This window comes from Theropithecus gelada, chromosome 6 (assembly GCF_003255815.1).
Source record: "Theropithecus gelada isolate Dixy chromosome 6, Tgel_1.0, whole genome shotgun sequence".
NCBI lineage: Eukaryota > Metazoa > Chordata > Mammalia > Primates > Cercopithecidae > Theropithecus > Theropithecus gelada.
Window position 1 is genome coordinate 144,908,770 of NC_037673.1, and position 19,579 is coordinate 144,928,348.

Genomic DNA, 19,579 nt, shown 5'->3' on the forward strand with positions numbered 1-19,579 from the left:
CACTAGCCCAGAGGCACCACCATCCAATTTAATTACCAGAGACTAAAATCAAGACATTATGCTTTTTGTCAAAACCAAGAATCATTTGTGTCTTCACTAGCCCAAAGGCACCACAATGCGATTTAATTACCAGAGACTAAAATCAAGACATTATGCTTTTTTCTTTACTTCCTAACTGCTCTCCAAGTCATTTACCAAATCTTGTTGAATGTCTCTAATACATCTCTCCAGTATGCCTACATCTCTCCTTTCCCATTGTACTACCGCTACATCAGACCTTTCTCTTTTTTTTAACCTAAATGTTTTAATAGCTTTAAAATTGGCCTATTTTCTTACCCAGCCAAAATTAGTTCTTACAGCAGCCAGGGCAGTCTTTTAACAAACCAGACAATATTGATAGCTTACTCAAAACTTTTTAATAGCTTCTCATTGCCTTGGAATAAGATCCAGGTTCTTGAATTGGACCACCAACTGCTGTATGATCTGGCCTGCCCTCATCTTGTACTACCTCCACCACTACATCATGCTTGAGCATGACAGCTGGCGTCTACCATTGCACTAACTACTGCCTCTTAGAATTCCCTCCCTCCATCTTTTCATGGCTGGCTCCTTCTTGACTTTTAGTTCTTAGCTTAAATGTTAATCTCAGAGATGTCTTTCCTTGCCATCTGATCTTAAGCAGCCACCAGTTTATTCTCTGTCACATCGCACTTTTTGTTACATAAGACATTACTATCTGATGTTTTTATTTTTATTTTTTAAATTTTTTCTTCCCCAACTAGAGTAAGCCGTGAGACTAGGGATCTTGAATATCACCACTGTTTTTCAGCTCCAAGGAATACTAACAAATTGTAGTAGATGCTCAGTAAGTATTCAAATGTATGCAAAGAAATCGTTTAAACAACTTTTGGGTATCATATTAAATGTTTGCACAGGCTATTCTGGCAACCTAAAAGCAGTTGCTCAGCAGCTTTGGAAAACCTTATCACGTTAATATTTGAATGTACTTCTTTTCATGCCATTCCCTGCATAAAAACCTTCTAGTGGTTTCCCTCTGCCTACAGCAAACAATTCTAAGCTTTTTAGCAAGGCTTTCTAAGCTTTTAACAATCTGGAGCCCAGGCTACCTTTTTAGCCTTGTTTTTTCTTTTGCATCCCTATCACAACACAGATACTGTTTTTTGTTACCACTGGACCACTATTCTTCCGAAAAATGTAGCATTCTTCCTGGTATGGTAGTATATGAAATGTTACCTTATTTCAGTGAACCCTTCCTTGACCCAATGAGAGAATTAGGTGCTCCTTGTCTATGTTCCCTTTGCACTTTTGAATTGTTATAGGTCTTAGCAATTATATTCTGACCTTATTTTATGTGTCTAACATCTTTGCCAGAATGTGTTCATCCTCTTTGAGAGCAAGGAGTATAAATTTCCCTCCTGCTCGTAGTTTCTGTAGTGTAGTAGGCTCTAGAAACTGTTCAATTTAAATCCTAGCAAACTATTAAAACGTCTAGGCCTCCATTTCCTCAACTGCAAAAATCAGGCTAATAATAATGCTAGCCTGATTGCTATGAGAAATAAATAAGAAAATGTTTCTATAAACATTTAGCATAGAGCCTGTCATAGAGTATGTACACATTAATTACTGCTACTCATAATTGTTAGTTGAATGAAAGAAGAAAATTGATTGGTTTTTATCATGAAAGATTTCTAGGCAAGGTCATTTCTCATTTTGGCAATGACTGAAATATAGATATTGCAGGCTAGAGCTGGACAATTATTCAGGGGGAGGTGTGCTATTGTGTATATTTAAAACCAAAGCAATTCCCACTGTCCCCATGAAATTTCAAACCTCTCCCATATAATTCAGTGACGTTAATCTGAATGGTATCTTTTTGGCTTAATCATGTTTTGCCTTGTTTCTTTGTTAACAGTTTGAGTTTGTATGAGTTTGATGGGCTTTCTCCACCAAATGTTTCTTTCCCATCTGTGATTTTCTCTCCTGTAGACTGATTAAATACTTCTTAATGTCTGCAGTAACAAGCACAGTATATGCAGTATATGCAGTATATGCTATTCTTTCAGGGCAGGCCTAGTAATCAGCGGGACTGTTCAATTCTTAGGGCGGCCACAGTTTTGCCTGCCATTGTAGTTCTTTATACTTCTCTTGGTTTTTACTTTGTGTATATTTTTGTTTAAGCATTAAATGAGATGGAAGACATCGTCCAAGAAGATGGAGAGGTGGTGGCCGAGAGTGGAAATAATACTCCAGCTCACAGCCAGGCAATTATTCCTGTGGATGTTGATGAGGAACAAGCAGGTAATCATGTGATCTACCCCACATTCATCATTCTGAAACTGTGGCCTAACTCTAATGAAGTACGTGAGACACCGAGAATGGTTGTTTTCTGACCTTTCAGCTAATGATGTGTTTTATGCTATTGATTACTGAGAACTGTAATACATTGCTGGTATTCTCGTTGCATGTATATATATGTCACTAAAGTTTGTCTTTTATTATTTGTGACTGCAGCAACAACTGCTTTTTCTGTATAGCCACATGTGCATGTGTGTATCCGTGTATGTGTAGAAAAAGAAAGCACTCAAATTGTTGATGGGAAAATAAATGACCTGATTAAATATTCTGCTTTTGCCCTCCCCTCAATTCAGTTAGAGAGGAGGAGCAGTTGAGAAGTTGACCTGGTTTAGTAAACAGACCAAAACTTAACCTCTGTTTGCCATTGGCTGACTTAAGACAAGATATAGAGTCGTAGGCCCTTAAAGATTAACTCGCATAGCCTTTCATTTTACAGATGGGGGAATTAATTTTCTTTCAAAAATTTAAATGATGTTCTCAACACCAGTCAGCCAGTAATCGAGGGATAGAATTGAAATTGAGAAAACTCAAGTTTTCTCATTCCCTGCCTGTTGGAATGCTGCCTTGTCTTTGATGGAAAATATGCTACCCTGTTTTAAGTGTGTGACAGATGCAGTCACTCATTCAACAAATATTTATTGAGTGCCTACTCTGTGTCAGGCATTGTACAGTGTGACAGGAAAAAAGCTAGGTTCCTCGGAGCATACATTTATTGATGGAGCTAATATTAGTCACTTGTCAGAGAGAATTAGGTTATAAGAACTAGGTTTAAAAGCTATACTGCCAAGCAGATAAAACATTTTTTACATAAATACACATATTCAACCAAAAGGTAACATGCATCTAGCCTTCAAAAATATATCTGCTACATCTAATGAGATAGATCCATACTCAAAGAATACAGTCTTGTTTACCAGTCCCATACATTTCTGAATTCATCTTCATTTACTTAACCTTGGCTCATATGTTTGAAAAATTGAGAAAATATGTAGCTTATTTTTAAAATTATTATCACTGTTATTTAGATTATTTTTAGGATGATTTTATGCTACTCTTTGAAGTAGTGAAGGTCCTGCAAGGGAATGCTGTATGAGTGTCTATTTTAATTTGCCTTTAGAAATGCATCAAGTTGGTTGGCATATTAATCATACTTAATGTTGACATAATGGTTTAGAGTTAAGTTGCTTTCACAGTATCTTATCCAAGTGTATTATCAGTTAAAATGTGTGCCAGGGGAGGCTGCATAGAGCCACAAAGCATCTCTATTGATTCCAGAGCCCTGGAAACAGTACTTCGTATTAGACCCTTTCTTGCACAAAAAGTAACTGTTAGGCCTGTACTTTTTCTTTTTTAGGACCCAGTGGTCTTCAGCGTGTAGTAAAACCAACCCCAATTACTGTTCATGATTCAGAGAGCGATGATGAAGAAGATAGTCTAGAACTCCAAGAAGTCTGGATTCCTAAGAACGGTACTCGGCGTTACTCTGAACGTGAAGAGAAAACTGGAGAGTCAGTGCAGTCCAGGGAATTGTCAGGTGAGAAATTATGTCTTTTTCTGAACTGTTAATGACAGTCACTATCAGAACTGACACACTTGGCCTTAATATGACAACTTGGGTGCAGTTAACATATATTATGGAATGTGACAGGAAGCAAGAAATGCACTTGCCCAAGTAAGAGGGAAATCTGGGTGGTGCTCTTGTAGGCAATACAACACAACAGTGGTGTGGAATGAGGGCTCAGGGAAGAAAAGAAGGATTCTAAGTCTACAGTGGAGGCTTTAGTTGTGGCATCAGGGTGTCAGAGATTAGTGAGTGAAAAGCCTGTGCCTCATGTAAGGGATGACTACTGAGTCATCCAGAGCAATGAAAAGCAACCATTCACCAGTTGATAATCTGTCCAGTTGTGCTTAATGAGTATTGGTGGCTAGTTTGGTGCTTGAAGGAGTCCTAAAGTACATTTTTATAATCCCTCACATCCCTTTAAATCTAGGCAACAACCCTCTGCAATGCCTCACCAAGAAACTGTACTTCTCTTAACTTTGAAGTTCATACTTCTTCCTTGTCTTTCCTTCCCTTTTGTTTCTCCGAACCATGTGCTTACCACTTTTAGCAAAGGATATATTTTTTACAAATTGTCCAGTCATTTTTCCTTGGGTACCCTTACTCAATATTTTTGAATGTTCAATACACATTTAACACTGACCCTGAAACATTTATGTAGTACTATTATCTGGAAGGTTTAGTTCTTTGGACTTGGAATAATTTGCTGATCATTGGCTGATTATTCAATTTTTATTTCTTTTAAGAGATTCAGATAACTTTATACTGTGGTTGAAAGAAGGTTTTATGGAAACTGAAATTTAGGAAAAGTAATATGACCAGCTGACTAACCTAACTTTCCCAGACAGTGCAGTTTCTAAATTTAGCAACTAAATCCTCTGTTGGCCAGACAAAACCTATTTATTCCTTTATATCTTCATTGAGCTTTATTGTGCCCCAGGTATTGTATTAGGCACTGTGAGGGATACAGAGATGAGTAAGTCATGGTCTCTCTTTACAGAAGTTCTAGTCTGGTTGAAGAGTCATGTCAAAAACAATAGGTAGTAATATTACAGGGCACATACTACAACCACAGTTGATTTGGGGTGGGAGTGCAGAAGAGATGGAGTAGAGGACCAGGGCTGACAAATTGGTGAGAACAAAGGCCCTGAGGTAGTAAAGCAAGGGTATATTGAGAGAAAAGCTGGAGCTGGAATGTAGAATGTATATGGAGGGGACAACATGGAAAGATGGTTTGGAATTAGATCATAGTGAGGCTTGAAGGCATAGCTAAGGAGTATAAACCAGGTAGACACTAGGGAGCCATAGAGAATTTTATAGCAGCTCAATGATGTGATCACAGTTATACTTTAGGAAAATTAGTGTTTAGTATACATTATTTCCTGTTCCAAATTTACTCTTGCGTGTTGTCCAGAATTTGTACTGAAATCTTTTCTTTTCCTCGGGCCGTTCTTCTTTTTCTATAAGCAGTAAGTGGAAAAGGCAAGACTCCACTTCGAAAGAGGTACAACTCCCATCAGATGGGCCAGTCGAAGCAGTTTCCCCTCGAGGAAAGCAGCTGTGAGAAAGGCTGTCAGGTCACCAGTGAGCAGATCAAAGCCGATATGAAAGCAGCTAGGGATATTCCTGAAAAGAAAAAAAACAAGGATGTTTATCCCAGCTGCAGCAGCACCACCGCCAGCACAGTGGGAAACTCCAGCTCACACAGCACTGCTTCTCAAAGCCCCGACTTTGTAAGGACGGTGAACAGCGGCGGCTCTTCCGAGCCTAGCCCTACAGAAGTGGATGTGTCCAGGCAGTGTGCCTGCTCCCCCGGTGGGTCAGAGGACTCTGAGGCCATGGAGGAGGGAGATGCAGAGAGTTCTGTCTGCCCCAGATGCTGCTGTCACAGGCCCCAGGAATCCCAAAGGAGAACTAGCAGGTGTTCTGATGAGGAACGTCCTTCAACCAGCCGAGCCTGTGTTGTGAATGGCCCGGATGGTACGAGATCCGCCTTTTCCTTTAGGACTCTGCCACAAGGGGGGTCTTCAGGCCCAGCACATGATGAGAGGACTAATGGGAGTGGCTCTGGGGCTACAGGTGAGGACAGGAGGGGGAGCTCCCAGCCTGAGAGTTGTGACGTGCAGTCTAATGAAGACTACCCTCGGAGGCCCCTAACCAGGGCCAGGAGCAGACTGTCCCATGTACTGCTGGTATCTGAGTCAGGTATGACAATGCTCCTAGGATTAGCAACTGCAGGGTAGGGCTGCAGAAAGGCATGAACTTGTTTCATGAGTTTTCTTACAAAAAGCCAGTTTGGCAAATTAAATTCTGTTTTGGGGTTTTGTGGGTCTTGCAGATTTTAAACTAATTTTCAGCAATGGTTTGGTGGGTGGGGGTGTAAAACAGTTTATACAATGTCCAACCTGGAAATCTCAAGCAGTTCAGCTTTTAAGGGAAGTGGCACTGTGTATATTTTCCCTAAATATAACACTGACTGACACCTAAGCCCCAGTAGATGAACTCTGCTACCATCACACACTTAGAGAAGTCTTAACTTAGGAAAGTTTTAAACCTTAGCCAAAAAGCAAGGACTTGACGTTGCTGGAGCTGGGGCAGCACATCTCAGTGCAGCTTCCTGGGTATAGCCCTCTCTTTGTCTCTGCAGGACTTAGTAATTTTTTCAGAAATCTAGTTTTGCTTCAATTCAAGTAAGGTTTGCCAGGAGATAAGCAGGTAAGTAAATGGTTTGGCTGAGAATTATTTTGGTGAAAATACTCAGAACAAATAATGTGTATTTAATTTCATTAATGTTTATAATGTATAGCCAAGGGATTGGGTGGAATGGGTGTAAGCACATTTATTAATCATAAGTCTGTTTCTATTTCTGATCTTATTTTTAAGTACTCTTTCCTGCCCTTATTATATCATTACTACCTGACAGTGAATAATAAATGTATTTTAATTTTCTTCAAGTAGCCCTCAATTTTAAAATATTAAAATCAGTCCCAGAACATAGGCAGTCAGTGCTTTTTGTATATTCTAAATAGAAGTAATTGAATCATACAGAGCTAAACAGAACAAAAGTAAGCTTTCATGAGATACATTTGAGACCTTAATTGTGTGCTAGTTACCATAGTTGCATAAACTCATTGAAATAGATGAGTTTTATTTGAAGACTTTTTTATGCTTTGCAAACAGTAGTTCTGCCATATGGTGAAAATACTTTTCCCAGCTTCAATTGTAAATGTTTGATAATATCTTTTTTAAAAAATTGGTGGTAAGATATAACTTTACCATTCAGTACAGTGTGTAATTCGGCGGCACTAAATACATTCACCTTGTTATGCAGCTGTCACCACCAACCATCTGAACTTTTTCATCATCCCAAACTGAAACTCTGTGCCCAGTAAACAGTATCTGCCTCCTGTGACACCTTTTGTTGTGTGGTTTTTCATATTTGCAAAGTCAGATCTGCATGTTTTCCTTTATGAGTTCATTTTTATACGGTGAAAGGCCTTTCCTACACTTGGTTCAGATAATTGTGCCCATCTTCTTATTCCTTTATTCATTGATTTCGGTTTAGTTCCTTAGTTCAGTTGGAATTTTATTTCAATCTGTGGGAACTAATATTAAATTTTTATTCCAAACCATCACCAGCTTGTTTCAGTACTGGTTATGGATGTCTATTCTTGTGCTATTATTTTGAAACGCTCTTTTCTCATCTACTAAATTCTTAGACATACTTAGGTTAATCTCTGGTCATTCTCTTCTGTTCCAGTGTTCTGTCTTCTTTCGTTATTCTTTTTCAAAATTTCCTTGACTAGCCATGCATTTGCCATTTATTTTTATAGATATGCTTTGTAATATTTTTATCAAGTTCCAAAAACTAATCTTGCTTTTTGTTTGGAATTGCATTCAATTGATAACTGAAACATAATTGTCATTTTAACAGCACTGAGTCTTCCTGTTTAGGGACTGTTATGTTTGCCGTTTTACTTACATGTCTTGATAAAATTTTTTCGTTTTTTGTTGTTTTGTTTTTAATACAGAACCTTCATATTAACCATTGAAGTTTTGATGTTATTTTTTGCCTGGTGTTCTGCTTATCCCTTAACTATTTTATTCTGACTTTTTTCATGTCTAGAACTTTTTTTAAGTTAAATCATTCTCTGGATTTAAAATAAAGAAAATATTTATGTAGTGCTTCTTATTGCATTTATTATGTGATTTTTTTTTTCAATTTGAGAAGACTTCTAATGTCTGTAACATGGTTATACTAGGTAAATTATTTGCTAATGTATTTTAGATTTATAAAAATGTCTATTTACTTTGAATAGTAGTTTTTTGGGGTAGTTATCAAAGTACTGATTTTAATATTATTATAGTCCCTTTTGGAAAGGACAAGAAGTTATTTGGGTGGCTTACAAATTATGATGATGATTATTATTATTATTATTATTATTTTTGAGATGAAGTCCTCTGTGTCGCCCAGGCTGGAGTGCAGTGGCGCCATCTCAGCTCACTGCAGCCTCTACCTCCCGGGTTCAAGTGATTCTCCTACCTCAGCCTCTCGAGTAGCTGGGATTACAGGCGCCTACCACCATGCCTAGCTAATTTTTGTGTTTTTAGTGGAGACAGGGGTTCCCCATGTTGGCCAGGCTGGTCTCAAACTCCTGACCTCAGGTGATCCACCCACCTCAGCCTCCTAAAGTGCTGGGATTACAGGCATGAGCCACCATGCCCGGCCCAAATTATTTTTAATCTGGCATGTTTTTTAAAGAGAAAAATCCAAACTAATAAAGGAAAAAACTTGAATGTTAAAGATTTTTAAAAATCAGTTCAAAAAAAAGTAACATTTGAGATCTTTGGTTTTTAATTTATGACCCTGTGGAGTGTTAAAGCCATTTTAGAAGCTAATATAATTGTTTTGTGAATTTATATTTTGGGAATAAATACCTGTAAGTTGCTTTTAATCCTCACTGTATAACAATTTATAAAGTAAATATTAGAGAAATAAATAATTGGATTGTCAAAGAATAACATTTAAGATTAAAATAGTTGCTATAAATGTTAAACACTTTCCCTGACACCCCAAGACTGGATTGATCTGCCTTTCTCTGTTTCTGTAGCATCTTCAACATTAATGTGAACCACACTCTGTTGTAATTTCTTGTTTTACTGTCTTCCTTTCTGGTAGACTGTGAGCTCCATGAGAACAAGGACAGTCTCTGCTTTTTCACCAGTATATTTCTATCCTTTAGCACCATGTCTTACACATGGTATGGGGCTTAGATAATAACTGTGAACATAATAAGTATAGACACCATCATATGAGGTATTGTTGATGCTAGTGGATGTTTTGAATTACTAAAAAAATGTTCCTAAACAAAATTAATTTTCTCTAAACAGGGAGGGAGGCATAAGAGAATAACAACAAACACACAAACTTTTTTCCTTATGTATCAGAAATGTTTGTTTTTCAAGCTCATATATGTATAAAGTGTGACTTCATTTTATAACTTTTCTTAGAAAATGTAAACTACCAGTTTGGGTACCCTGGAGAGCAGGAAACTTTACCTAATTTTGAACCCCATACTCTGTTAAATTAAGGGGGAAGGGAGAGAGCAATCCGGGAAGGTGAGATACTTGAAAATCAGATCACAAAAGGAGATTACTGAGAGAAGATTCTTACTAGAACACTGTCATGTAGCAGTGGAAACCGGCTTGCTTTTTGTTTGTTCATTTTCATTGTTGTGGTACTGGGAGAGGGAGCCAGGACTTATTAGAGGTTTTAAAAGGTTTGTGAATTTTGGCTATCAGGTGAAATGTGCTGCCTTTAGAAGGTTCCTTGTCAATGAAGATGATTTGATTTTGGATGAAGTTCCTTCAGGATACTGTGGGAGAAGGCCTACATTGTGTTGTGTGGTTAGTAGTCTTCATGTTTTGTTGGAACTCCAGAATTTCGCTTCGTTTCAAGGTCCTTGGAGGAAGTTTGATGGGTAGAGCTCTTGGGCTCCTTTTCGGCCTTCAGCCAAAGCAGCTGCTTTGAATTGTTTTACAGAGTAGAATTTCACAGACTTCAATGGTGTAGAAAGGATTTTGTTGTGTAAAAAAATCAGACTGAATCTCTACGGTTCCCATCTAAGCCCAAGCCTTTGGGAATTTGCAGTATTCATTCTCATTTCTTTGTCTTTTTTTGTGATCTTTCATGTTTGAGATTACAGAATTACTGATATTACAGAATTACCAAGTGGAATGTTTATAATTAGCAGTACTATCTAAAAAAACAGTATGGTGGTAATTTAATTCGTGAAAGTCGGTTGTATTTAATTCTATATATGCTCTGCTACAGTATGATTAAGTATCAAAAACGAGAATGATGACTAATGTATTTTCTTAGAATATATATGTGCTTAAGTTTTAGCTATGAATTTAGCACTCGTTTTTAAATAAAATAAGGACAATATTTGCTTATTTCGAAGTGTATTGCTTCAGAACAGTACCAGTAAATAAGAGCCTTATTAACCAGGGTTTGACAGATGAAAGATTGCAGGTTTTCTAGCTTAGTAACTGGTGCTAGATTTCCTGGGTTTGACTCCTGGTTCCCATTTAGCACTGTGGCAAGTTTTTGTACCTTCCCGTGCTTCAGTTTCCTAATATGTAAAACAGGGAGAACAATAAATCCATCTCAGAGCTATTGTAAGGATTGAGTTAATACAAGTAAAACCCTTAGAACAGTGCCTGACACACAGTAAGAGCTCGGTAAATATTTGTTATTCTGTTTTACCTGCGGTGCATTCATTCATTCATTCATTCTGTAAGTGTTGAGTGCCAGTTCATTCAATAAATGTTCATTTTATCTCATTGCTAGTGACTGACATTGAAATAAAGATGAATTAAGAGAGTGTTGTTGCCTTTAATGAGCTTTTATGTAACTAGACCAACAAAACAAGTATAAAAGGAACTATTAGGGCAGTATGTAATGTGTGGGGATCAAGGGTGCTTTGTTAGAACTAAGTGTTTGAGTTGGACCTTTCCCAGATGGGTCGTATTTCAAAAAGTAGGGTCAGAAAAGGTGTTCTGGGCAGAAGAAGCTAGAGCAATTGATGACTTCGGAGACATTAGCAGTGGGAGATGATAGGGTATGGTGTGGAGAATGGGCAGAGCTGAAGCATAGCTCCAAATGTCAAGCATTGAAACATTCATTAAGCTTCAGTCAATAATTTGAAAGTTTTTTAGTAGGAAAGATAGGAGTTCAATTCACCAATAGTATTTAGGATGGGATGAGTCAGAGAGACTGGAAGTAGGAATGTTTATTAGATTATTAGGATGACCTAGGTATGAGAAGGGTTGTTATATTTGATGTAGATATGTTTGAAGTAATGGAGGGTGATCCTGTTTTGAAACAATCCATTGGAAATACCAATATAACTGTATTCCATTGGGAACCAAATTGTAGATTTGGGAATTGCCTTGATGGTATTCATACATATGTGATTGAATGTGCTTGAGGGAAAGAAAGCAAGGCTAAAGTTTTGGTTTTTCTTCTTTTTTACCTTTTTTAGAAGTAGCCAAAACAAAGCCACGTCACGCCATGAAACGGAAGCGGACAGCAGATAAATCCACCAGTACAAGTGATCCTGTGATCGAGGATGACCATGTGCAGGTAGAGGAAAATCCCCTCACTTACCTTTATCACAGTCTAGCCCAGTTCCTAAGTAATGCATGCAAACTAAAGTTTGTATCTTTATATAGTTTCTAATTTTTCTCCTTGTAGGTTCTTGTATTAAAATCCAAGAATCTCGTTGGAGTCACTATGACCAATTGTGGAATCACAGATCTAGTGCTAAAAGACTGTCCCAAGATGATGTTCATCCATGGTATGTATTTGGGCCCGTATTATACACGAGCATCATGAATGAGTTAAAAGAATTAGGAACTCATAAATACTGTAATAACATTACCGTCTTATTTTCTTAAAGGAAATATTGTGTTGGGTTATCTTTAGTTCCGCCTTTGTTCTAGTTCTCAAAGTATTACTCCATAGTATTTCTGAGCATCATGTAGAGAAACTTGGTTCATCTTTTAAAATAGCCTGTCTCCAAAGGATAATTACTGCCTGATCTGGCAGAGTAAATAACAGCCTGCATAGGCTTTGGAGTCAGATAGACCTCAGCTTGATTGCTGGCTTGGTCATTTACCAGCTGTGTGACTTGGACATGGTTTTTGAGGGAAGCGCCGACTGGGCCTCAAGTGTATAACTGCTCTGTATTTGACTGAGATGATTAATTGTATCTTTACTTCATGGCACATTATCATTTATCCAAGCCCCTTTTTCTTTTTAGTCTCATGTCCCTCATTGTTAATCTCATCCGCTCCCACCATCTATACTCGTGTATTGAACATACATCTTTCCAGTGTACCTTTTATATCTTTCTTTATATATGTGTCTGTCTCAAACATGGGGTATTAATTTTTATGATTTCTTAAAATTTTAGTTACATAGTATATCCTATAATTGATCTATTAATTTTACCTTTTTATTCAAAATTATATTTTAGATATCCATCCATGTAAAATTATGAGGATCTGACTTATTTCCTTGCCTTGGGCAAGTTTTATAATTTTCTGTCTTCATTTTTTTCAATCTGTAAACTGTGCGTAATTATGCTTAACTCATAAAGCATTTGTGAAAGTTAAATGCAGTGATTGATATGTTTCTGTATGTATATGTATACAGGCATACCTTAGAGACACTGCAGGTTTGGTTCTAGACCACCATTATAAAAGGTATATCACAATAAAGCGAATCATATGAATTTTTTTTATTTTCCAGTGCATATAAAAGTTATGTTTACACTATAGTCGATTAAATGTGAAGTAGCATTGTATTTTTTTAAAAAATTTATGTACCTTAATTTAAAAGCACTTCATTGGCTAGGCACGGAGGCTCACTCCTGTAATCACAGCACTTTGGGAGGCTGTGGCAGGCGGATCACCTGAGACTAGGAGTTTGAGACCGGCCTGGCCAACATGGCAAAACTCTGTCTCTACTAAAAATACAAAAATTAGCCAGGGGTGGTGGCTTATGCCTGTAATCCCAGCTACTTGGGAGGCAGAGGCAAGAGAATCGCTTGAACATAGGAGGCAGAGGTTGCAGTGAGCCAAGATCATGCCTCTGCACTCTAGCCTGGACAACAGAGCAAGACACTATCTCAGAAAAAAACAAAATAAAATAAAAACACTTTATTATTCAAAGATGTTGACAATCACCTGAACCTTTAGCAAGTCATAATCTTTTTGCTGGTAGAGAGTCTTGCCCAAATGTTGAGGGCCTTGCCCTGGGTTAGGCTTTGGCTTAGGGAATGTAGTGGCTGGTTTGATCTGTCTAGACCACTCAGACTTTCTCCATATCAGCAATATGGCTCTTTTGCTTTCTTACCATTTGTGGGTTCACTGGAATAGCACTTGTAATTTCTTTCAAGAACTTCTCCTTGGCGTTCACACCTTGGTTAACTGGCACAAGAGACCTGGCTTTTGACCTATCTCAGCTTTCAGCGTGACTTCCTCATCAAGCTTAATCATTGCTATCTTTTTATTTTAAAGTGAGATTTGTGACTCTTCCTTTTGTTGGAACACTTGAAGGCCACTGTAGAGTTATTAATTAGCCTAATTTCAACATCATTATATCTCAGGGAGTAGGGAGACCTGAGAGAAAGGGAGAGAGACAGGGGAACAGCCTGTTGGGGGAGCAGTCAGGACATACACAACATTTATTAAGTTCACTTACATTGGTGCAGTTTGTGGCACCCCACAATTAAAATAGTAACATCAGAGATCATTGATCACAGACCACCATAATGGATAAAATAATAATGAAAAAGTTTGAAATACTGCAAGAATTATTAAAAATGTAACACAAAGACTCAAAGTGAGCACATGCTTACTAAAAAAATGGCATCAGTGGACGCTCAATTCGTGGTTGCCACAGACCTTGTGTAAAGAATGCAATGTCTGTGAAGCACAATAAAGTGCAATAAAATGAGAAATGCCTGTATATGTACATATACATGATATATGCACACACCCACACACACAGTACAGGGTCTGACCTCTAGTAATGCCTAGTGATGTTATTACACGTTGAGCATCTCTAATCTAAAAATCAAAATGCCCAAGTGCTTTAAAATTCAGAACTTTTTGAGCACTAACATGATGCTAAAAGGAAATGTTCATTGGAGTGCATTTCAGATTTCAGATATTTTTTATTAGGGTAAGTATATAATGTAAATACTCCAAAATTTGAAGAAAAATTTGAAATCTAAAACACTTCTGATCCCAAGTATTTCAGATAAAGGTTAGTCAACCTGTATTGCAAAAAATATTAAGAGGTTTATTTTGTTTTGTTTTACGTCTCCTACCATATTAGTAGTAAACAAAGAAATCCCGTTAAAAGGTATTTACCAAACATTTTGTCATAAACTAAGGAGAATCCAAGAAAGGAGAGATGAAACTGAGATTCAGGCACTACTCTGAATTCTACAAAAGTTCAGACCTTTGGGACCCCAACTCTATTGTTTACTCTGAAGAAATAGTGCTTTTCTCTATCCCAGCCAATGAGGTCTTTGGTCCTAAAACATCTTAAATCACTGTCTCCTATTGGAGTTTCCTTCTACAATAGAGAACACAGGCTCTTCAAAAGCTCAGAGTTCATAACAGTAGGAGTACTCACCCTAGCCTTTCAGTAGCACTGAAAGAACTTTCATTCTGTCAGTGCCTACACCCTTTGAGCTCTGAGAATGTAAAACTCAATTTTCAGACTCTGCCGGTTGGCACCTCATTCCATTCCTTTCTCTACTCTGAGCTCTCCAAGAATCTGACTGGTTTTCTTCTTTTTACTTTGATGATTCTTCCTGTACATTCTCTAACCTAATGATGGATCACACGGCCTCAGGCCCAGCCTTCTCCCCTTTAAACCAAATTGTTTGGCTCAGCTTATCATGGGGAGAAGATCTTAGCTTAGTCTGTAGATAGTGGCTAAGTTAATGACGGAGGAGATGATTAAATGAGATTAGAACTGACCTTAGCCATGTCTGATTTTATAGCTACCAACCGTTGGATCCTTACTGTCATCTAGCGCTTTCCTTTCCTCTGTTGCTGTCCTCAACACCAGTTCCCCTCCTTTCCACCATGTCACAGAAGGAGAAAATGAATGTGAGAGGCAGGAGTCTCGCTCAGTGTTTAAATGTCAAGTTAGTTACACTAGATTGTGCAAGACGATGATGACATTTGGGTCAAGGATGTTACAGAAGATGTCTGTGAAATGTTAAAAAGATCAGGCAAATCAGCCTGTGGTTTTATAATCTTTTCCATTTGATCTTCTCTCTCAAGTTGGACCTGGTTGCAGTCTGCAGTGAAAATTGGACCAGGTTGAAATTTGAGATTAAAAAAAAGAGAAGGAAATATTTTTCTGAAGTTGGTATACTAGTTCAGTTAAATGTGTTTATTATATCAAAATTACTTTTTTCTGACTTCGTGTTTTATATGTCAAACAGAAAAACTAATCATGTTTTAGACCAGCATTTCAATAGAACTTTAATGTTCTGTGTGTACACTGTTCAATATGATGGTAACCACTAACCACATGGCTACTATATTGGACTGAATAGCTTTAGACCAAAATACCCAAATGTGTTTCTGGGTCTTTTTTTCAAGGTTCTGCTTTTACATTTGTGACAGGAATTAAAATCCAACTCTGCTCATTCCTGAGAGTGAATGTAAGGTAATATAGGTGAATTATTTCAGGTCTGATTGTTAACTATAAAAATGTATAATAGTTATTCATTTTTTAAATAAATATTTCCTAAACAGTTTCTGTCTGGGCAAGTCATTTTCTAGGGCTTGGTTTTCTTAACAGTAAAAATCTTAGAAAAAGGCACTTTAATGCGCCCCTTCTACCTTCTTTTGACGTAAACAGAACCACATTTTCAAATTTTTTTGTTAACTGCCATTTGTACTCTATGATATTATTTGACCTGTGTTAAAGATGTTTGTTACTGCAGTATTTTGTGCTAACAAAAATTAGGCCATCTCTCCAAAGATGATATGTATAGAGCTTACCATTGTTTTCATTTTGTAGCTACCAGGTGCAGGGTACTAAAACATTTAAAAGTAGAAAATGCACCAATTGTAAACCGATTTGACTATGCACAGTGCAAGAAACTGAACATGGATCAGGTACTAGACCAGATACTAAGAATGCCACCCGAGAGAAACCGCATCATATACCTACGCCCAATGCAGCAGGTAACGAGCTTTGCTCCTTTCCGATGATACACATATTGTGATTTTTTTTTTTTTTTTAGTCTTTAGCCTTTTGGATTTGGCATTCATTCACTTCCAACCTACAGTAATGATATTTTAGTTTTTACAAGTTATATGTGATGCAGGGAGTTGTTATTCCACAGGTTTTTATACTTATTAAAAGTTACTTGTGGTTAAGAACACAGTCTCTGGTTCAGACTGCCTGATTAAATTTCTGGCTGTCTGACCTGTGGCAGATTATTTGACTTCTATGTCTTAGTTTCTTCATCTGTAAAATTAGAATAATAATGATATACCAAGGATTATTGTGATATTTAATATATGTGAAATGCTAAAACAGGTGGTAGTATATAGTAAGCCATCATATAACTACTATTAGTGTCATTATCATTATTAAGAGTATATTGTATATAAGGTTCTGTGCTTAATGCCAAAAGAGGGTTTAAAGGAAATTTTAAATCAGCCTGGCCTCAAAAGAGTCAGGTCATCATATTGTCAAGTGTCTCAAAACTTACAATATGCCGGGTGCGAAAAAATACACAACACATGATCCTTCCCTCAAGGAGTTTGCCTTCCCAAAAGGGAGATAAACACATATGCCACTGAGATGGCAGAGTGAGATTTCATAACTAGAGATGGGAGAGGGGTATGCCATGAGAAAACAGCAATGTTATCAAAGGCTCCTAGAAGACAAGAAAATGCATTCTCTCTTAAAGACTGGGCAGCAGTCCCATTTCAATAGGGTATATGTTACTACTCATTCACAGTTCTATAATGCAGTCAGGACTTAATAAAGGACATACCCAGAAGTAGATTCTGAGTTTACTGACATCATTTATCTCAATCAGGATTCTCTGGTTTACTAAGCTTTTAAATATAACAGTGAGATATAAATTGCCAAGTTCCCTAGACAGAAGAGTTTGCAAAATTATTCCCAGCATGACAAACTGTTTTCAGGTCTGTATGTGACTATTTGATTTTCAAATCAGCCAGAGATTTCAAAACGGAAGGTCCGTGGAAAGATTGTTGAAGCTCTAGGAGAGAGATTTCTAAGGCATTCTCTTTGTTGAAGGTGTTTCTTTATGATGTCTTCCGCAGGTGGACACGCTAACTTTGGAGCAGAAGCTGTTTAGTGGTCCCTACCCCTATCACATCTGTATTATCCATGAATTCAGCAACCCTCCCAATGTCCGGAATAAGGTGCGCATTCGCAGCTGGATGGACACTATAGCAAACATCAATCAGTAAGTAACTCTGTGGCCCCTAAAGGCCTTTTTAGTCATTTCTCATAGCAGGGACTCCCAGAAGCAAATCCCAATTTTTCTTTATTTTAAATGATTCCATCTAAGCTTTTCAGACAAGCTTATCCTGAAGTTAACATAAGTGAGAAACTGAGGGAAACGAGGACTTAAAAGTTGACATAAGTGAGAAACTGAGGGAAACGAGGACTTAAAACTAAAAAGCATATGTATATATTTATGATCTTTAAAACATAAAAATTACAAGGAAAAATTGTACATGTACTTGTAACATTATTTAGCCTTGGGGCATGAAAAAAGAGATCAATTTGAAGAAGATCTTAAGACTATGATATTTTATATCAGAAAATTTGACTTTTGTATATTTGTTATATTAATGTTGCATTCAGCACCTTTTGTGTAGAAGACATGTGCTTAGAAAGTGACTTTCTTTCCCTGATATGATTTTGAAGACAGTGAAGAAAGTAGTTTTGACCTGACTACACTTGGATTCTGTAGTTTGATTGTATCCTACTTCTGTTAGGTATTTAATACTTTAAGATGTTTGGTAGAATCTGTGTCCGAAACAGTTTTGATGGTTCCTTCCTACCCAACACTCTAATTATTTCCAGTTTTGTAATTTTTACTTAATTTTTCCTGTTGCCTCCAGAGAGCTCATTAAATATGAATTCTTCCCTGAAGCCACTCGAAGTGAAGAAGACTTAAAGAAATACCCCAAGTACCCCTGGGGGAGAGAAATCTATACTTTAGAAGGTATTTACAAATATTTAGAAAGTTAAATAGCCTGTGCAGTAGCTTGCCCCTGTAATCCCAGCGACTCAGGAGGCTAAGGTGGGACGATCCCTTGAGCCCAAGAGTTCAAGACCAGCCTGGGAAACAAAACATGGCCCTTTCTCATTCACGAATGAATGAATGATCCATCAATCAATTAGTCAAACTGGTTTGGGCTTACAGCAAGCAGTAACCCAAATGTAGAGAATTATACTTTTTTTAAAAAGGAAAAGTTAAATAGCTATTAACTAGATGACTGGACATGCCTTAGGGAAGATATGAATGGGAGTCTTACAGTTCTTCAAAACATGGATGATTTTAATACCTGCAAGAAGTGGGAGCCAGATGAATATTGCTTTGCCTGTATGAGTCTTTACTATTTCTAGGACAATCAGAACCAGTGGTGAAACATAAAACATAAACAAAAATTACAAATTACTGTAGTTTGATAGCTGGAAATGATTTGAGGACACCTGACTCACTCTCTTTATTTTATATTTTACATTCTGCTTACAAAATACTGCAGAATTTGGCTCTATCAGCACTTCCACGCCAGTTAGCAATGTTACATTTGTCGTCTTTTAGGTGTTGTGGATGGAGCTCCATATTCCATGATTTCTGACTTCCCTTGGCTGAGGTCATTACGAGCAGCAGAGCCCAACAGCTTTGCTCGATACGACTTTGAAGATGATGAAGAAAGTAATTATGACCTGACTTGACATCTATTCTCTAGTTTAAGTATAGCCTACTGTGTTACATACTTAATATCTTTTTGTGAGTTAGGAGTAGTGCAGTGTTAAATGGTTTCCCATAGAAATGTTTTTTATTTACTCACTTCAAAACAGTTCTTTATTTGTACAATAGATGTTCAGTGGACTTACTAGGGATATATAAAGGCTGGTAGAAAGGATTCCCTTGGACAGATTTTCCTGTGTGGAAACTTATAATTTAGGTGTAGAAATTTGGGGAGAAATTTTTGAATGTAGTTTCTCTAAGTGGTAGCATACTTGAATATTTATTGTTAACCAAAGTGTTAAGAAAATACTTTATAAGGAAATGGATTTTATGAACTACATGTACACGTGTCTGACTTACCTTTGGTATAGTATTTTTACCTTGAGACTTTAAGCATGTACGCTGTCTTAGGCATCAAACATAAGAACAAACTGGTGGTGACCCATTCCTTGAGCTATTCATACGTCAGTTACATTATAGTGCAGTATATGGGAATATCCTATGGACCAGCTTAACAGTGATTTTCCAAATGATTCTGATTATCATATGTATCTCTCCTTTTATTTCTAAT

At 37.2% G+C, this 19,579-nt stretch overlaps 1 protein-coding gene across 4 annotated transcripts in view; it reads left to right on the plus strand.

Moving 5' to 3' along the window:
• FBXO38 (F-box protein 38) overlaps positions 1 to 19,579 on the plus strand; it is a 59,714-nt gene that overhangs the window by 39,259 nt on the left and 876 nt on the right. The window contains exons 13-21 of one of the 4 annotated variants that reach the window (XM_025388664.1): positions 2,200 to 2,319; positions 3,731 to 3,910; positions 5,408 to 6,142; positions 11,485 to 11,585; positions 11,697 to 11,799; positions 16,059 to 16,225; positions 17,342 to 17,487; positions 18,152 to 18,255; positions 18,859 to 18,972. In XM_025388664.1, the coding sequence (XP_025244449.1) occupies positions 2,200 to 2,319; positions 3,731 to 3,910; positions 5,408 to 6,142; positions 11,485 to 11,585; positions 11,697 to 11,799; positions 16,059 to 16,225; positions 17,342 to 17,487; positions 18,152 to 18,255; positions 18,859 to 18,972 (1,770 nt within the window). Of the gene's footprint in view, positions 1 to 2,199; positions 2,320 to 3,730; positions 3,911 to 5,404; positions 6,143 to 11,484; positions 11,586 to 11,696; positions 11,800 to 16,058; positions 16,226 to 17,341; positions 17,488 to 18,151; positions 18,256 to 18,858; positions 18,973 to 19,579 lie in introns of all 4 variants that reach the window. The other 3 variants (XM_025388665.1, XM_025388663.1, XM_025388666.1) reach the window with 3 other exon arrangements.